The sequence below is a fragment of the Oncorhynchus kisutch genome, linkage group LG12 (assembly GCF_002021735.2).
Source record: "Oncorhynchus kisutch isolate 150728-3 linkage group LG12, Okis_V2, whole genome shotgun sequence".
Classification (NCBI taxonomy): domain Eukaryota; kingdom Metazoa; phylum Chordata; class Actinopteri; order Salmoniformes; family Salmonidae; genus Oncorhynchus; species Oncorhynchus kisutch.
In genome coordinates, this window is record NC_034185.2 from 37,901,771 (window position 1) to 37,920,572 (window position 18,802).

Here is an 18,802-nt window from a genome sequence, read left to right on the forward strand (position 1 = left end):
AAAGAAGTACACTATATAGGGAATATGGTGCCATTTGGGATGCATCCTTAGCATTACTGCGTTATGTGGCCCCTAGAGTTAATCTTCCCCTTACGTGTGTCCCCTGGTTTGATCTTGATGGGCGAGTGGCTCCAGATCTCCTTCTCCACCTGAGACATCCTCTCCCGGGTCGTCTGTTAGGACTTATCCGTAGCACCCACTGTGATTTTGTCCTGGCCCTGCACCCTGTTCTGGACAGTCAAGTCAGTCAAGACAATTATTGTTACCAACAATGACCAGTAGAGGGAGCTAGAGGAGTAAACATCCCCAGGCTACTGAACAGAACAGTAGAGGAAGATGTTGAGCAAGCGTACAGAATGGTGTGACATACAGGGGTTGAATTGCCCTGCTTAATAACATATCATTACAAGAACACAAAGGCCTGAAGCACCATTACGTATGCTTCATTATGTTTGAAAATGACGTTGGGAGAATGGTTTGTCAAACCTTATAAGCAAATGAAGAGAACTTTATACATAATGTGATCACAATATGTCCTGCTCCTATCAGTACTCTTTTTGTATCAACATCCTTGATCTCTAGTTAGATCATTGATACAGTAGGGAGCCATGAAGGAGAGTTGTAAAAAGGGTTATTTGTCCCGGGTCTCAAGGGCCTTTTGACATTGTCTCACAAAAAAAATGGAAGGAACACACTACAGTCCAGAGATTGTTTACTGATACGCTACTACACTCCAGTGTTGTGTGTGTGTGTGTGTGTGTGTGTGTCTGTGTGTGTGTGTGTGTGTGTTCTCTGCTGTGGAAGTCGTGACAGATAAAAAGCCCTCGGTGAGAAAGAGAGAAAGACAAAGATGAGCATAGAGAGTGGGTGGGAGATATTGGAAGAGAGTTTTATGTGAGTAAACCAACAAAACAAAACCAACAAAACATGTCCAAATTGTGTTTTAGTCTCGTTTGCCAGTGGCCCCTGAGGTACGGTGTGTTGAGGGTGTGAGGGTGTGTGAGACGGTTGTGGAGGAGCTGTTGGGGAGAGTGTGTTAAGGTGTGTTTACTGTAGGTGCAAAGCATCAGTGTGTGACAAATGGAGATGAGGGGGCGGAGTAGGAGACACACCTGTGTCAGTATGTACCCACTAGGAATATACAGTATGACAAGAATCCAATATATGACAAGAATTGCATGACCCCAATTTGTATCCAACCAGGATCTCCCAATAATAGCTGAGAGGAACGGCTTGGAGAGGAGTGTGTGTGTGTGTGTGTGTGTGTGTGTGTGATGGTCCCAGGGCTGTGGCCAGTGAACCGTAGGCTCTAAAACTGGGCTATAGGCAAGAGTTACCCAGAGGGCAACCTCATTAATCCCCCCCCCTCCATTTCTCCCTCCTTCGCTTCTCTTCCCTCTCTCCCCTCCTTCATTACCTCCAAGGTTAATCGCCCTTATCTCCCAATGAGCCTAATTTTTCATCCCCCCCATCCCCTGTCCTCCCCTCCCCTCCCCTCCCCTCACCACCACACCACTCTTGGGCTCCCCTGTCTCCCTGTCCTGCCTGCTCCTCTCCCCTCATTGTCTTGCCTCTACTTTTCTCCTCCCTTTTCCTCTTCCTCCTTCCCCATGCTTTCCCTCCTTCTCACTCCTCTCTCCCAGGGCGTACATTGAGCAGACAGACATACACTGAGAGTGAAAAACATTTCCAATGCTCTTTCCATGACACAGACTGACCAGGTGAATCCAAGTGAAAGCCATGATCCCTTATTGATGTCACTTGTTAAATCAAATCAAATTGTATTTGTCACATGCTCCGACTACAACAGGTGAAATGCTTACTTACACGCCTTTAGCCACAGTACTTAAAAAATCTATAAATAAGTGTTAAGTTAAACATAGATGAGTAGAAAATAGGAAATAAAAGTAACAAGTAATTAAACAACAGCAGTAAAATAACAAGCGAGACTATATACAGGGGTTACCGGTACAGAGTCAATGTGCGGGGGCACCGGTTAGTTGAGGTAATATGTACGTGTAGGTAGAGTTAAAGTGACTATACATAGATTATAAACAGAGAGTAGCAGCAGCGTAAAAGAGGGGTCTGGGTAGCGCTTTGATTAGCTGTTCGGGAGTCTTATGGCTTGGGGGTAGAAGCTGTTAAGAAGCCCTTTGAACCTCAACTTGGCTGGCGCTCCGGTACCGCTTCCTGTGTGGTAGCAGAGAGAACAGTCTATGACTAGGGTGTCTGGAGTCTTTGACAATTTTTAGGGCCTTTTTCTGACACCGACTGGTATATAGGTTCTGGATGGCAGGAAGCTGGGCCCCAGTGATGTACTGGGCCGTCCGCACTACCCTCTGTAGTGCATTGGAGGTCGGAGGCCGAGCAGTTGCCATACCAGGCAGTGATGCAACGATGCTGCAACTATAGAACCTTTTGAGGATCTGAGGACCCATGCCAAATCTTTTCAGTCTCCTGAGGGGGAATAGACTTTGTTGTGACCTCTTCACAACTGTCTCAGTGTGTTTGGACCATGATAGTTTGTTGGTGATGTGGACACCAAGGAACTTGCAACTCTCAAACTGTTCTACTACAGCCCCGTCGAAGAGAATGGGGACGTGCCCGGTCCTCCTTTTCCTGTAGTCCACAATCATCTTCTTTGTCTTGATCACGTTGAGGGAGAGGTTGTTGTCCCTGCACCACACGGCCAGGTCTCTGACCTCTTCCCTATAGGCTGTCTCATCGTTGCCGGTGACCAGGCCTACCACTGTTGTGTCATCGGCGAACTTGATGATGGTGTTGGAGTTGTGCTTGGGCATGCAGTCATGAGTGAACAGGGAGTACAGGAGGGGACTGAGCAAGCACCCCTGAGGGGCCCCAGTGTTGAGGATCACTGTGGCGGATGTGTTGTTCCCTATCCTTACCACCTGGGGGCGGCCCATAAGGAAGTCCAGGATCCAGTTGCAGAGGGAGGTGTTTAGTCCCAAGCTCCTTAGCTTAGTGATGAGCTTTGAGGGCACTATGACGTTGAATGCTGAGCTGTAGTCAATGAATAACATTCTCACATAGGTGTTCCTTTTGTCCAGGTGGGAAAGGGCAATGTTGAGTGCAATAGAGATTGTATAATCTGTGGATCTGTTAGGGCGGTATGCAATTTGGGGTGGGTCTAGGGTTTCTGGGATAATGGTGTTGATGTGAGCTTTGACCAGCCTTTCAAAGCACTTCATGACAACAGATGTGAGTGCTACGGGTCGATAGTCATTTTGGCAGGTTACCTTAGTGTTCTTGGGCACAGAGACTATGGTGGTCTGCTTGAAACATGTTGGTATTACAGACTCAGACAGGTTGAAAATGTCAGTGATGGCACTTGCCAGTTGGTCAGTGAATGCTCGGAGTACACGTCCTGGTAATCCGTCTGGCCCTGCGGCCTTGTGAATGTTGACCTGTTTAAAGGTCTTACTCACATCGGCTACAGAGAGCGTGATCACACAGTTGTCCGGCACAGCTGGTGCTCTCATGCATGTGTCAGTGTTACTTGCCTCGAAGCGAGCATAGAAGTAATTTAGCTTGTCTGGTAGGTTCGTGTCACTGGGCAGCTCGTGGGTGTGCTACCCTTTGTTGTCTGTAATAGTTTGCAAGCCCTGCTACATCCGACAAGCATCGGAGCCGGTGTAGTACGATTCAACCTTAGTCTTGTATTGACGCTTTGCCTGTTTGATGGTTCGTCGGAGGGCATAGAGGGATGTCTTATCAGCTTCCGGCTTAGAGTTCTGCTCCCTGAAAGCGGCAGCCCTACCCTTTCGCTCAGTGCGAATGTTGCCTGTAATCCACTGCTTCTGGTTGGGGTATGTACGTACGGTCACTGTGGGGATGATGTCATCGATGCACTTATTGATGAAGCCAGTGACTGATGTGGTGTATTCCTCAATGCCATCGGAAGAATCCCAGAACTCATTCCAGTCTGTTCTAGCAAAACAGTCCTGTAGCTTAGCATCTGCTTCATCTGACCACTTTCTTATTGATCGAGTCACTGCAGAGTTACCGCTTTAGTTTTTGCTTGTAAGCAGGAATCAGGAGGATAGAATTATTGTCAGATTTGCCAAATGGAGGGCGAGGGAGAGCTTTGTACGCGTATCTGTGGTCTAGAGTAAAGGTGGTCTAGAGTTTTTTTCCCCTCTGGTTGCACATTTAACATGCTGATGACGGGGATGAGGGCCTTGTCGGGTGTCTGGAGTAAATCCTTCCCGTCTGACTCGTCGAAGAAGAAGAATTCCTCCAGTACGGGGTGAGTAATAACGCGAAAAAACATACACAATAGCACAATTTGTGACGGGATTGTAAAACAGCGGCCATCTCCTTCGTTGCCATTCCACTCAAAAATCCACCTCAACCAGTCTAGATGAAGTGGAGGAGACAGGTTAAAGAGGCAATTGAGGCAATTGAGACATGGATTGTGTATTTGTGCCATCCATCCCAGTGAATGGGAAAGACAAAAGATTCAAGTGCCTTTGAACAGGGTATAGTAGTAGGTGCCAGGCACACCAGTTTGAGTGTGTCAAAACTGCAACGCTGCTGGGTTTTAATGCTCAACAGCTTCCCGTGTGTATCAAGAATGGTCCACCGCCCAAAGGACACCCAGACAACTTGACACAACTGTGGGAAGCATTGGAGTCAACATGGGCCAGCATCCCTGTGGAACGCTTTCGACGCCTTGTAGAGTTTGAGGCTGTTCTGAGGGCAAAAGGGAGCACAGCATAAAGTACACAGCAAAAAGACTAGATCTCCTCTCCTCCTTCTGCCTTACCCTCTCCCCTCTGCCCTTCTTCTCTACCAGTGCTTACCTTGAGCAGACAGATGGACAGACAGACACAGAGAAACAGACATTTATACAGACAGTGGGATAGAGACTAGATCTATTACAACTTCTCACCGGCGGATGGGCCAGAGTCTCGGCACTCTGAAATATGGCTGCTGTCACCACCGAGACACTGTGAATAACCAAGAAGGGAGAGAGAGAGAGAGAGAGAGAGAGAGAGAGCTTGGTACTCCAAACTATCAGACCTTAATTCAAAATAATGGGAAGATATCCAGCACCGACTTTACGTGATGTCGGGACGCTTGACAGTGATCTGGCACACAATTAACCTTGCGTGTGTCTCTCTCTTGCTTTCTCTCTCTCACTCTCTCTCGCCCTCTCTCTTTCCTCTCTCTCTCTCTCTGTCTCCTATACAGAGGTTATGGATTTTCAACCAAACAAGGTTAATGTTTTATTAAATAATTGACACTCTCCAGTGCTCCCTGCCAATTGAATTAGTGAGTGTTCATGATTTACATTCAGCCTTCCCAAATTACACATTGAACTCCTGAATTTGAATTTCAATGAATCTCTTGAATTGAAAATAAATTGATTCTAAAGGTTCTGTACCAAACGTTATATATTTCTAACAGATTTCAGGCACAACCCCTACAATCTGGGACGTACAGAGCAATGAAAAATATTTACCCCCCTTTCTAATTTTTGATACTGAATGTTGTCAGATCTGCAACCAAAACCGAATATTAGATAAAGGGAACCTGAGTGAACAAATAACACAACAATTACATACTTATTTCATTTCTTTCATAAACATAGTTATGCAACACTCAATTCCCCTGTGTGAAAAGGTAATTAGCCCCTTACACTCAATAACTGGTTGTGCCACCTTTAGCTGCAATGACGCCAACCAATCACTCCCTGTAGTTGTTGATCAGTCACCAGTAATCAGATGCTGTGGAGGAATTTTGGCCCACTCTTCCGTTTCAAGTCCTGCTACAACATCTCAATTGGGAATAGGTCTGGACTTTGACTATGCCATTCCATAACTTCAAATTTGTTGCTTTTTAGCCATTTTCATGTAGACTTGATTGTGTGTTTTGGATCATTGTCTTGCTGCATGACCCAGCTGCGCTTTAGCTTCAGCTCACAGATGGATGGTCTGACATTCTCCTGTAGTATTCTCTGATACAGAGCAGAATCCATGGTTGAGAGAGAGAGAGAGAGAGAGAGAGAGAGAGAGAGAGAGAGAGAGAGAGAGAGAGAGAGAGAGAGAGAGAGAGAGAGAGAGAGAGAGAGAGAGAGAGAGAGAGAGAGAGAGAGAGAGAGAGAGAGAGAGAGAGAGAGAGAGAGAGAGAGAGAGAGAGAGAGAGAGAGAGAGAGAGAGAGAGAGAGAGAGAGAGAGAGAGAGAGAGAGAGAGAGAGAGAGAGAGAGAGAGAGAGAGAGAGAGAGAGAGAGAGAGAGAGAGAGAGAGAGAGAGAGAGAGAGAAAAAGCTGTGCCATCCTCTGTTGCCCTAACCCTCATGTTAACCTCACATTGTTTTGATCCTCTGGAGGCAGAGACACACAGGGCTTTGATTCCCCTCACAGAGATCTGCACACACCGCGACCGTACACACGCCACACACACACGCAGCCCTCTCTGCTGTGTAAAGAGCTTACCGTGGGTAGGAGAGGATGAGCAATGCTGCTGTTGTTTCAGTTGCATTAGGGGTTTGAAGCAGCAGTGTGTGGTGTGGGTGCGTGTGCGTGTGTATGTGTGCAACTGTGTGTGTGTGTGCGCGCGCGCGCGCGTGTGTGTGTGTGTGTGTGTGTGTGTGTGTGTGTGTGTGTGTGTAAGCGGGGTGTAAATGCAGTGCACCAAATGTCACGATTATTCATGTGAAAAAGAAAAGGAGAGCTGCACACTCTAGGAGCTCAGAAGCAATAATTGAGTAACCTAATAACTAACATTTTGACAGACAAGCTGTCTTCATCAGGGTACAAGACAGCTTGTCTGTCAAAATGTTTGTCATGATGTTATTCAATTAGTGCTTCTGAGCTCCTCGAGTGTGCAGCTCTCCTTTTCTTTTTCAAGTGTTCTACTCCGCTAGCCAGCACCTCGCCTAAACAGATGTGCGTTTCTTTCGCCTAATGTGGCCTGATCAGTTCCTCCCACTGAAATTGAAGCTTATCTTTTGGGAAAGAAATGGGATAGAACATAATCTTTCCCAATATATGTTTTGCTTTCTCCTCTTCTCACATTTCAGGGTAGCTATTTTAGTCCTTTCTCCAACTCACACTGACAGTGGGTTGTGGAGCGACTTGGACTCAGGGACACTCCAATTAGTACAATATCTTACAATATCTTACTAATTGCAATTTGTACAATATGTTACGAATTTGCAAAAAGTATGAAATGTTACGAATTCCAATTTGTTGTGGTAAACATTAGCTAGGTGGCTAGGTAGCTAACGCTAATGTTAGCTAGGTGGCTAACGTTAGGTGGGCTAGGGATTAGGGTTTAAGGTTAAGGTAAAGGTTAGTGTTAGGGATTAAGTTAAAGGGTTAAGGTTAGGGTTAGGGGAAGGGTTAGATAACATGCTAAGTAGTTGCAAAGTAGCTAAAAAGTTGTAAAGTTGCTAATTAGCTCAAACTCGAAAGTTGTTTGCGATGCGATTTGAGCACGCAACCTTTGAATTCATAAACGTTTGTTATATGCATGCCCATCCACCCCGACTAACCAGCCTAATTTCATTTTTGCCTTAATTAAGTAATATTCTGTCTTAAGTAACCATGCTAAATGTAACATATCGTACTCATTTGAGTGTCCTGGACATATGTTTACTATGTTACGTCTAGTCTATTAGACCAGGCTGTGTGGACATGCCTATTGTTGCTATAAGAGAAGTAGGCATTCGGTTCTCTCTCATTTAAATTTTCTCACAAAACACATAATACACATCAGCTCAGAGGAATGTTACTCAATGGAACAATTTCTATTAATATTTCCATTGATAGTACAGATATTTCCTTTGTATCATCATGGCTACTTATTATCCATCTACTGTGCATGGGCAGGTAGTTCCCTTCATAGAAATATAATTACTAGAATGGACGTTCCCATTCCATTCTATTTCTATGGTTCCCTCACTGCGATGCGTAGCTACAGCACGTTAACTGTGTCCATCTACTGTGCATGGGCAGGTAGTTACTTTCATAGAAATATAATTACTAGAATGGATCTTCCTATTCCATTCTATTTCTATGGTTCCCTCACTGCGATGCGTAGCTACAGTACGTTAACTGTGTGTTTACTGTCTGTTCCCCAGACCATCGTTCGAGGGAACCGGCCCCCGAAGGACACGTCCATCAATGGTCTCCTGGAGGAGTTCGACAGCATCTCTGTGACACGTTCAAACTCCCTGCGTAAAGAGAGCCCTACGGGCCCCCACCAGGCCGGGTCCGGGGCCCCCAAACCCCCCTCCCACCACCCTCCACACCCCCACCCCAACGCCCCTGAGGAGAACGGCTTCAGCCACTACTACTCCCGCTACTCCTGTGACCTGGACACCTCCAGTAGGGACTTCTCTCTGGAGCCCTACAGGAAGGATGGTAAAGGCTTCGCTCTAGATGGGGACTGGGCCGTGGGGAGACACTACCGCTTCCCCAAACAGAACGGCCACCTCACCCACGCCACCCGCGTTCCCTTCTACCCCGACGCCATGCCTCAGAAGACCGATTACGCCAAGCTGCCTCCGGACTACCACACATACTTGGAGAGCAAGGTGGCAGGGGCGCGCTTGGCCGACGAGGTGGGATCTGGGTCCGGGGTGGGAAGCGCAGGGGGGTCTGCCGGGTCCACGACAGGGGGGTACTACCGGGCTTCCGTAGGCGGTTCGTCCAGTCAGGACTACCGGGATGCGTCGATGGTGGGGACACCGTCGCGAGCCTCGCTGCACAGCGAGCAAATCAACTACCCAGATAGCGAGTGGAGCTACAGCGGCATGTCCAGAGACGAGTACGAGAAGAGGCCTAAGTCGTCGTACGTGATGCAGACCAGCCCCACGCCGGCCATCAGACAGCGCTCCAGGTCGGGGTCCGGCCTCCAGGAGCCCAACGTGCCCTATGGGGCCAGCGGGGCTTTTAAGAGTCCCCCTCAGACACACCCCTACAGCTCCTACACCTACCCACGCCTCTCAGAGACTCTCACCAACTCACAGGCCATGGCCAAGGTACGTCTGGGCTGGTGTGTTTATTTTCTCTCTAATCTGAGCCGGGAAATGTTATTGCCAAGGAAAGACACATCCAGTATGTTAGCAGTGTATTATTTTCTACTATTTTCAAGATACTTTTCCAAATAGTCCAGTTTTGATAATCATTTGAATCAGGTGATACTTCGTAAAGTATTCAGATCCATTGACTTTATGCACATTTTGTTAGGTTACAGCCTTATTCTAAAATGTATTACATTAGTTTTTTTCCCTCATCAATCTCCACACACAAAACCCGACAGTGACAAAGCAAAACAGGTTTTTATGATTTTGTATTAATTTATAAAAAAAATTAAAAAACAGATATATCACATTTACATATGTTACATACACCTTTGGCAGCTTCAAGGTCTTGGTGGTTCCAAACTTCTTCTGTGTTCTTGGGGACCTTCAAAGCTGCAGAAATCTTTTGGTACTCCAATACCTTGACTTTGTTGTCCTTAAGCCATTTTGACACAACTTTGGAAGTATGCTTGGGGTCATTGTCCATTTGGAAGACTCATTTGCAACCAAGCTTTAACTTCCTGACTGATGTCTTGAGATGTTGCTTCAATATAGCCATATCATTTTATTATATTATAATTTTATTTATCTATTTTGTGAAGTGCACCAGTCCCTCCTGCAGCAAAGCACCCCCACAACATGATGCTGCCACCCCCGTGCTTCACGGTTGGGATGGTGTTCTTCAGCTTGCAAGTCTCCCCGTTTTTCCTCAAAACATAACGATGGTCATTATGACCAAACAGTTCTATTTTTGTTTCATCAGACTAGAGGACATTTCTCCCAAAAGTACGATCTTTGTCCCCATGTGCAGTGGCAAACCGTAGTCTGGCTTATTTATGGCTGTTTTGGAGCCAGTGGGTTCTTCCTTGCTGAGCAGCCTTTCAATTTATGTCGATATAGGACTCGTTTCACTGTGGATATAGATACTTTTGTACCTGTTTCCTTCAGCATCATCACAAGGTCCTTTGCTGTTGTTCTGGGATTGATTTGCACATTTCGCACAAAAGTACGTTCATCTTTGGAGACAGAACGCGTCTCCTTCCTGAGCGGTATGACGGTACCCGGTGTTTATACTTGCGTACTATTGTTTGTACAGATGAATGTGGTACCTTCAGGCATTTGGAAATTGCTCCCAAGGATGAACCAAACTTGTGGAGGTCTACAATTATTTTCTGAGGTCTTGGCTTATTTCTTTTGATTTTCCCATGATGTCAAGCAAAGAGGCACTGAATTTGAAGGTAGGACTCAAATGATGTCAATTAGCCTATCAGAAGCTTCTAAAGCCATGACATCATTTTCTGGAATTTTCCAAGCTGTTTAAAGGCACAGTCAACCTAGTGTATGTAAACGTCTGACCCACTGGAATTGTGATACAGTGAATTATAAGTGAAATAATCTGTCTGTAAAAATTGTTGGAAAAATTACTTGTGTCATGCACAAAGTAGATGTCCTAACCGACTTGCCAAAACCATAGTTTGTTAACAAGAAATGGTGGTTGAGTGGTTGAAAAACGAGTTTAATGACTCCAACCTAAGTGTATGTAAACTTCCGACTTCAACTGTATGTAAATAAGGTATTCCTGTTTTTAAGTTTCATACATTTTGCAAACATTTCTAAAAACCTGTTTTCAATTTGTCACTATGTGGTATTGTGTGTAGATTGCTGAGGATTGTTTTTTATTCAATCAATTTTAAAATAAGGCTGCAGCGTAACAAAATGTCGAAAACGTCAAGGGGTCTGAATACTTTCCGAAGGCCCTGTAAGAGCTAGGCAGCATTTCTCTCTGAAGTACCTAATAAACTGGAAGGTGCAAATGTTGAATGTGCATACGCTGAGCTATAGTAGCCTTTTTCCACGACATTGGAATGACAGCCCTTTCTGACAAACCCATTGAAACCAGTGCAGAGAACATTACACAGATGCATTAGCCTCCCATGTATCCACCCCTTCCCGGTTTAAAGAGATGATGCAGTGTTATCTCCCCAGTTGCATCTCTCCTTTCTCCTCTTCCCTCGCTCCTCTCTTCTACCCAATCTACTTTCCTCTCCTCCTCTCCCCTCCTGTCGTCTCCCCCTCTTTATTTCTCCCTTCCCTCTTCTCGCCCCCCCCCCTCTTCTCATCTACCCCTATCCTCTCCTTTCCTTCCTCCCCATTTCTCCTCCCTCTCTCCTCTCCTCTCCTCCTCACCTCTGTGTGATGGATCTAGTGTCAGTAGTTAATCTACTGTTCCCCAGTGGAGGAAGGCTCTGCCACAGACACAGAATTGCCTTTACAGAAGCCGCGCTAGAATCAATGAACGCCACAACACTGGGCCGTCGTCAAGCCGATAACACAGTCCAAACGGGGGTGGGAGAGGGGGAGGGAGAGGGGAGACATTTGGACGAGAGGAGGAAGACGAGATAAACTGGCGTCAGTCCAATACCACAGTTCATCTGAGAGAGAAGGATGGGGGGGGGGGGGACTGAGAGAGAAGGACATGAAGGAGAGAGGGGCCGGGGAAGAGGGGCGAGAGAGAAGTCTTCTATTTGAGCGCTAAGACTATCTTGTGCCATCACTCCTTACTCTTTGACCTGCAACTGCAGATATACTGCGGACAGACACATTCCTATAGATTAGAGAAGAGCTGCGTGGAGTGGAATTATAATCGGGAGCGTAGTCTCTTTCAAAGTAACTGGGAAAACAGAAGGTTTCACTGATTGCTTTTGTTTTCTAGAGGAGAAGACACACTTCTGAGAACATCTAGAGATCATTTTTTATTTATATTTTATTATACCTTTATTTAACGAGGCAAGTCAGTTAAGAAGAAATTCATATTTTCAACGACAGCCTAGGAACACTGGGTTAACTGCCTTGTTCAGGGGCAGAATGACAGATAGTGTGTGTGTGTGTGTGAAGTGTACGAGGCCCAAGCAAATAAATACCACTCTGCAATTGCAGTCCCCTATATCAGCTTCAGTTAGGCGCCAGTGAAGCGACACACAGAGAGCTGGACAGGTGACTTGCAGGCCTAGACCTCATGGAGATGCCATAATAATCAACCATCTACTGCAGTGTTCTTCCCCCCCCCCTGCTAGTCCTGGTCCTGTAGAGCTGCAGTAGCATGTGTATGCAGGGTTTCTGATCAAACCAGGACTAACATCTTTTAGCGACAACAACAACAACAACAAGGCGTGATGATTTCTTAATAAACCAGGTGTGTTAGTGCTGGGCTAAAACAAAAGTGTGCACACCATCCCTCTCCGAGAGCAGGGTTGAAGAACATCATGGGTTTGGGAAGTTGTGCATGTGCAGATGGTGTATCTTTTGTTGCCTCTGCCCGGACAAACGCCTGTGTGATAATCGGGAAGGTGAATAGCAAGCGGACATCCCAGTGCTGAAACAGTGACCTTTCATTGAACTGTGCAGAGGAATGAGCCGTCGAACGTCCCGTCCCCATCTCCCTCAGTCACCGACTCTCTGTCTGATCGTTACGTGTAGCTATTATACACCAACACGAGAACTGTTTATCCATCTGTTTCCTTTGTCGAACCATGTACGATATTCAGAACACAAACAAACAGAGGGCAAGAACAAAATGTGTTACACTGATAGACACTGAGTGTACAAAACATTAGGAACACCTTCCTATTGAGTTGTATCCCCCGTTTGCCCTCAGAACAGCCTCAAACTCTACAAGGTGTCGAAAGCGTTCCACAGGGATGCTGGCCCATGTTGACTCCAATGCTTCCCACAGTTGTGTCAAGTTGACTGGGTGTCCTTTGGGTGGTGGACCATTCTTGATACACACGGGAAGCTGTTGAGCGTGAAAAACCCATCAGCGTTGCAGTTCTTGGCATAAACCAGTGCGCCTGGCACCTACAACCATACCCCGTTCAAAGACACTTAAATCTTTTGTCTTGCCCACTCACCCTCTGAATGGCAACCATGTACAATCCATGTCTCAATTGTCTCAAGGCTTCAAAATCCTTCTTTAACCCGTCTCCTCCCCTTCATCTACACGGATTGAAGTGGATTTAACAAGTAACATCAATAAGGGATCATATCTTTCACCTGGATTCACCTGGTCAGTCTGTGTCATGGAAGTAGCAGGTGTTCCTAATACTTTGTACACTCAGTATGTACTGAAACTGTACGAACATTTGTGCTCCGTATGAGCTGAGGAGAGGAGGCTGTCCACTGTAGTACTGTACTGGACATCTGGTGTTACAGTAGTAATGCATCTGCTGATATTAACCCTAGGGTGCCCTGATGAAAGCCACTTCACCTCCAATGCCTTAGTAAACATCCACAATACACACAGAGGTAGAAACAGAAATAGTGTTTTTGTGGTGAGAGTTATTTGTTGTTGTTACAAATGCTTGTGATTGGAGCAAGACAGGAATCTACTGCAGCTGACTATACTTCATACACCTTAAGAAAGGCCTATGAGGTCTATCGTTGAAACCAAATTCACTACGTGACACGCTATTGAGTTCCATCTGAAAAAGATGTAGGAGATCATATAGAGGTATTGGGAGAAAAAAAACAGTCGCAAGATATGTGTCATGACGCGTGTAGGAGATTCCTAACATCGGTAGGAAAAAAAGAACAAAAAACAAAAGCGTGTTGTAAGTGATCTGGCAGCTTAAGAAGCACCATTCTTCCTGCCTCATGGACCTTGTAATGAACCCACTTCTCCTCTCTCTCTCTCTCCTCTCTCTCTCTCTTTCTCTTTCAATTCAGTCATTGAACAAAATCCCCCTTTTGTTGTGAGCCAGTGGGGTTATAACAGTAGACAGCACGGGCTCACAACACACAGACACACAGACACACACACACACAGACACACACACACACACAGACACACACACACACACACAGACACACACACACACGTAGCTACTCCTCCACTGCCTCGGCAGCAGCTCTCGTGACAAATTGATGTTGCGGCACTTTCTCCTTTCTGCAGCCTTCGCATAAAAACGGCCCAACGATGTTCCAGCGCGGAATTCAATTTCACAGTTCAGTTGGGTTGTTGATTACCCTGCCAAATTCAGATTGATGCGCGTTTAACCAACATGGATCAGGAGACCCTTGGCTGACAGCCAGCCTCCGGGGCCCGCCAACGATAGGGGGTCTGGAGAGTAGCCCCGTCCCTCCTGCGGGCCGTGAGGAGCACCGCCGCTTCACAGTGATTGATTAAACAAGTCCACGCCACGTAATTATACCACCATCCCCACACATCAACCCAACCCTCCTCTTACTCTCTGTGTGTGTGTGTGTGTGTAGCTGGAGGAGTGTGTGTGTTTGTGTGTGTGTGTGTGTGTGAGAGAGAGAGAGAGAGAGAGAAGAGATGGGGAGGAGAGAGGGGGAGAGTGAGAGAGAGAGAGAGAGAGAGAGAGAGAGAGAGAGAGAGAGAGAGAGAGAGAGAGAGAGAGAGAGAGAGAGAGAGAGAGAGAGAGAGAAGAGAGAGAAGAGAGAGAAGAGAGAGAAGAGAGAGAGAGAGAGAGAGAGAGAGAGAGAGAGAGAGAGAGAGAGAGAGAGAGAGAGAAAGAGAAAAGAGAGAGAGAGAGAGAGAGAGAGAGAGAGAGAGAAGAGAGAGAAGAGAGAGAAGAGAGAGAGAGAGAGAGAAGAGGGAGAAGAGAGAGAGAGAGAGAGAGAGAGAGAGAGAGAGAGAGAGAGAGAGAGAGAGAGAGAGAGATTTCCTCCTCCTGCCCTGCCTCTTTCTTGTCATCAGGTTTTTATTATGAGACTATTCATGTCCGGTTAGAGTGTGTGTCGAGGGGTGTGTGTGTCCTTTCAGAGTGTATGTTTGGGGGGAGTGTGTGTTCGAGGGGTGTGTGTGTCCTTTCAGAGTGTATGTTTGGGGGGAGTGTGTGTTCTGGGAGGTAATGTCATTAACTCCGGAAGTCAGAGCATCATCTCCTCAGTACTGGAGGCAGCTAGTCTTCACCAGATGGATTATTAGCCTAGATATTATATATCTCAGCGCGGTACTATCCTGTATGACCAGGTGCTGTTCACAGCTATAATTTAGTGTACTTTTAAAAATCAATTTAGGCAAACACAGTATTTGGAGTTCTTCGCTGATAATGTACCTAATAAAATAACGACATTAGGATTAAATAAGGCTTCAAAATAAGTCTAAATATAAATATGTTTAAAAAAAAATTTAAATAAAGGTATTTGTGCAACATAATATTAAGAGTGAACCTATATTATAATCAGAATCATACAATGTTACCTTTTGAATCCTTTTTTCAATTCAAGTCATACATGTTTGGCTCTGCTGTATTCTTAGGTAATAACACTGTAAATACCTTGTATAACCAGTTCACGGCACCTCACATTTATACAGAGTTACTGGTGAGTCGTGATGCCATAAACACCTCTAGATGTACTACCTGGTAGAGTAAAACTGAAGGGCAGGAACAAGGAGAAGGGAGGGGGACTCAGTGACTGATTCACACACAAACACACACACCATACTCTTGCTTTCTGTTTGTGATTCCTCTCATGCAGAAGGCAGAATGCAAGGTCCCACTCACAATGCATAATGTTTAGTGTCAGGGAGAGAAGTGTCCCTTTGTCACCTCTCTCCAAGCTAGATTTATGACTCATCACCACCCACCTAGGACATGGAGAAACAGCTTTAAGCCACCCCAGCACACACAGAGAGAGAGAGAGAGAGAGAGAGAGAGAGAGAGAGAGAGAGAGAGAGAGAGAGAGAGAGAGAGAGAGAGAGAGAGAGAGAGAGAGAGAGAGAGAGAGAGAGAGAGAGAGAGAGAGAGAGAGAGAGAGAGAGGAGAGAGAGAGAGAGAGAGAGAGAGAAGGAGAGAGAGAGAGAGAGAGAGAGAGAGAGAGAGAGAGAGAGAGAGAGAGGGAGAGAAAGAGAGAGGGAGGTTTTCCTCGACTGTGAGAAATACTCCCAAATAAGAGAATATATGTTCAAGAAAATATCTCAATCAATTGCCAATTTATGTGCATTCACTAATGACATAAAGCTGGGGATTATTCTGGGCGAGGGAGAAACCAGCAATAGTAATGCCAGATATGTAATATGATTGCCATAGCCTGAGGAACATCCCATGACCATTAATTCCCTGAAGTACAGTATTTACATTGTATATAACTTACAAGTAATACATAGTGTAGCCATCATCCATGTACATTTTGTTGTTTATTAGCCTTTTATTGCATTTTTATTTAATTACATGTATCGACTGAAGATTACACAATACAACAGCAGTAGTGTACACATTATTATATGTACTATCATTATTACTGAAATGAACTGCATTTCATTATCCTCATTGCATTGTACTTTATTTACTGAAATGCTGTACCACTATACTGCTTTGGGAATGGCAATATCTACAAATTGTATTTCATGCCAATAAATCAATCTGATTTTGAATTTGAGAGAGAGAGAGAGGGAAAGAGAGGGAATGAGCGAGAGAGGCAGAATAGAGTGAAGATGGACAATCAGGTTTTGCTCGAACTGAGCAGCTTCAAACCTGAGTCTTCTACTCAAAGTCTTGATTGTTACCGTGTGGCTGGAGCACAACCCTGCAACCACACTGGGTAACATAGTCCACCCCCCCCTCCAATACAGTCTACTGTAGGAATATAATCTAACAGGTACTGTAAACGAGACTAAGGAGGGAAACGATGTGGAGCGTTGCCCCAGATCTGGGGGTTCCCTGGCCTAAAAGCATCTGTATGATGGATGGGGTAATGGAGGAACATTGTTTGGGTCTGTGTGGGGTATTAATGATAAAGTATAGCCCCTGTCCCTTCGACTAAACGCCCTCCGTTACACCTGTCCAGGGGTAATGTACCTACTCAGGTCACAGGGACAGCAGCTGGTATTTCAAAATTAACAGAAACTGAGGAGGGAGAGAAATATCTCTGACAGTTTTATATTCAGAATGCAAGTAAGCAGAGTCTCTGTTGTTTGGTGAGGTTGTCTTTCCTATGTGTTGTATGGCGGCCCAGCGTAAACGGGGTTTGCACTTATATAAGATCATACTTTTGAGTCGGCTACCGTTCTATTAGCTTGTTATTTTAATATGAGTTCATCTAGCTTAAATGGCTTAGGTTTTCAGGGTATTAGCTGTGTTTTTAACACTGTCTCTTTCTGTCTTCCGTCTCTCGCAGGGTGATTACGACCAGTCGTCTTGGGACGGGAGTCCCCAGGTCCCAGGGTCTGACACATACCCGCGCGGGCCCCTCAAACTACCTCAAAGCCACAGCAAGCCCTCTGGCTACCCCCCCGGACTCCAGTACCCCCCTGTGTTCCACCACTATAAACCCTCCCCCTACCACCACCCACCCTCACAGCCCAGCCCGCCATACACTCCACAGGTGGGTCTACTGTGATGCAAGCGTGCGTGCGTGTTTGCATGACTGCATGCGTATCTCTTTGAACGATCAAAACAGATTTTGACCTACAATTACGTATGACTCTCAGAGAAGCAGGTGTGTCACTGCAAAGATCATCACCGACAATGGAGTGGAGGTATTAACCGGCTCTCTCCTCCAGGGGGCATACTCCCAGCCATCGTCCCCTTACATCCCCCCGGGGGCCTACCCCCCTCCCTCCTGGGGCTCCAGTTCAGATGCCCAGCCCTCCAGGGTCTCCCACGAACAGTTCAGGGCTGCCTTGCAGCTCGTCGTCAACCCAGGTAAATAGAGAGGAGCCTAAGAAAGAAGCACAAGTACATCCCACATCACAGGAGTTGAAATATACCGTTTCTAGGCAGAGAAGTTCTTTTGCTAGTTTGTCGATAATGTGCAGACGGTTCGTAGATAAAGTATCTTTCTGTGCGTAGCAGACATTGAATATCTGTCTGTCTCTGACCCCAGGTGACCCCAGGGAGTACCTGGAGAGTTTCATAAAGATTGGCGAGGGCTCGACGGGCATCGTGTGCATCGCCAGTGAGAAGCATAGTGGCAAGCAGGTGGCCGTCAAGAAGATGGACTTGAGGAAACAGCAGAGGAGAGAACTGCTCTTCAATGAGGTGAGGGGTCAGGGGTCAGGGGTTGTTTGTCCCAGTAGATACCAAGCGATTTTGGTGCTGTGTTATTTTTCTTTTAATAGACTCAAAGTTTTAGGTAAGAAAGCGCAGGCCTCTAATTTCAACAGTCAAAATTGTGAAATTATTGTTATTATTATTATTTAGTCTCTCAGATTAGGCTTCCTCACGTACGAGTATTTTCTGTCCCTCAGATGTTTTGATCAGAGCATTATGTTAGTGAACCTGATTTAGATGTTGCCAAGGCAACAAGCTAACATTATTTTGGATCTGGAACGAGGTGAGCCAAGCCTTTTATCTCTACCCTACTGTATCATTCCTGCCTGCTATATAGCAAGACAGTAGAGCTGTTACTCAGTAGTCAGCCACAGTATTTATGTCATGAAGGGATTTCTGTTTGGATTAAGTGGGTGGCATGACTTACAGTATGTTAACAAGAGACATGAAGTATCTTGTCCTTGCATATCTTCGCACCCACATCGATATTAATATTAATACGTGTGTGTGTGTGTGTGTGTGTGTGTGTGTGTGTGTGTGTGTGTGTGTGTGTGTGTGTGTGTGTGTGTGTGTGTGTGTGTGTGTGTGTGTGTGTGTGTGTGTGTGTGTGTGTGTGCGTGCGTGTGTGCGTGGGCGTGCTATATTGAAGCTTAATGTTATCCTATTAACACCCCAATCTAATCCCTTTTCATTAAGCTTCCATAGCAACAACCAAATTAGCAAAAAAAAGATTGCA

The 18,802-nt window shown here is 45.8% G+C and overlaps 1 protein-coding gene across 4 annotated transcripts in view; it reads left to right on the forward strand.

Annotated features, from left to right (window-relative positions):
* Nucleotides 1-18,802, forward strand: part of LOC109900967 (serine/threonine-protein kinase PAK 5) — a 112,496-nt gene that overhangs the window by 81,310 nt on the left and 12,384 nt on the right. For all 4 annotated transcript variants that reach the window (XM_031837512.1, XM_031837510.1, XM_020496900.2 and 1 more), the window contains 4 exons: nucleotides 8,108-9,010; nucleotides 17,192-17,398; nucleotides 17,577-17,718; nucleotides 17,900-18,054. In XM_031837512.1, the coding sequence (XP_031693372.1) occupies nucleotides 8,108-9,010; nucleotides 17,192-17,398; nucleotides 17,577-17,718; nucleotides 17,900-18,054 (1,407 nt within the window). The remainder of the gene's footprint in view (nucleotides 1-8,107; nucleotides 9,011-17,191; nucleotides 17,399-17,576; nucleotides 17,719-17,899; nucleotides 18,055-18,802) is intronic.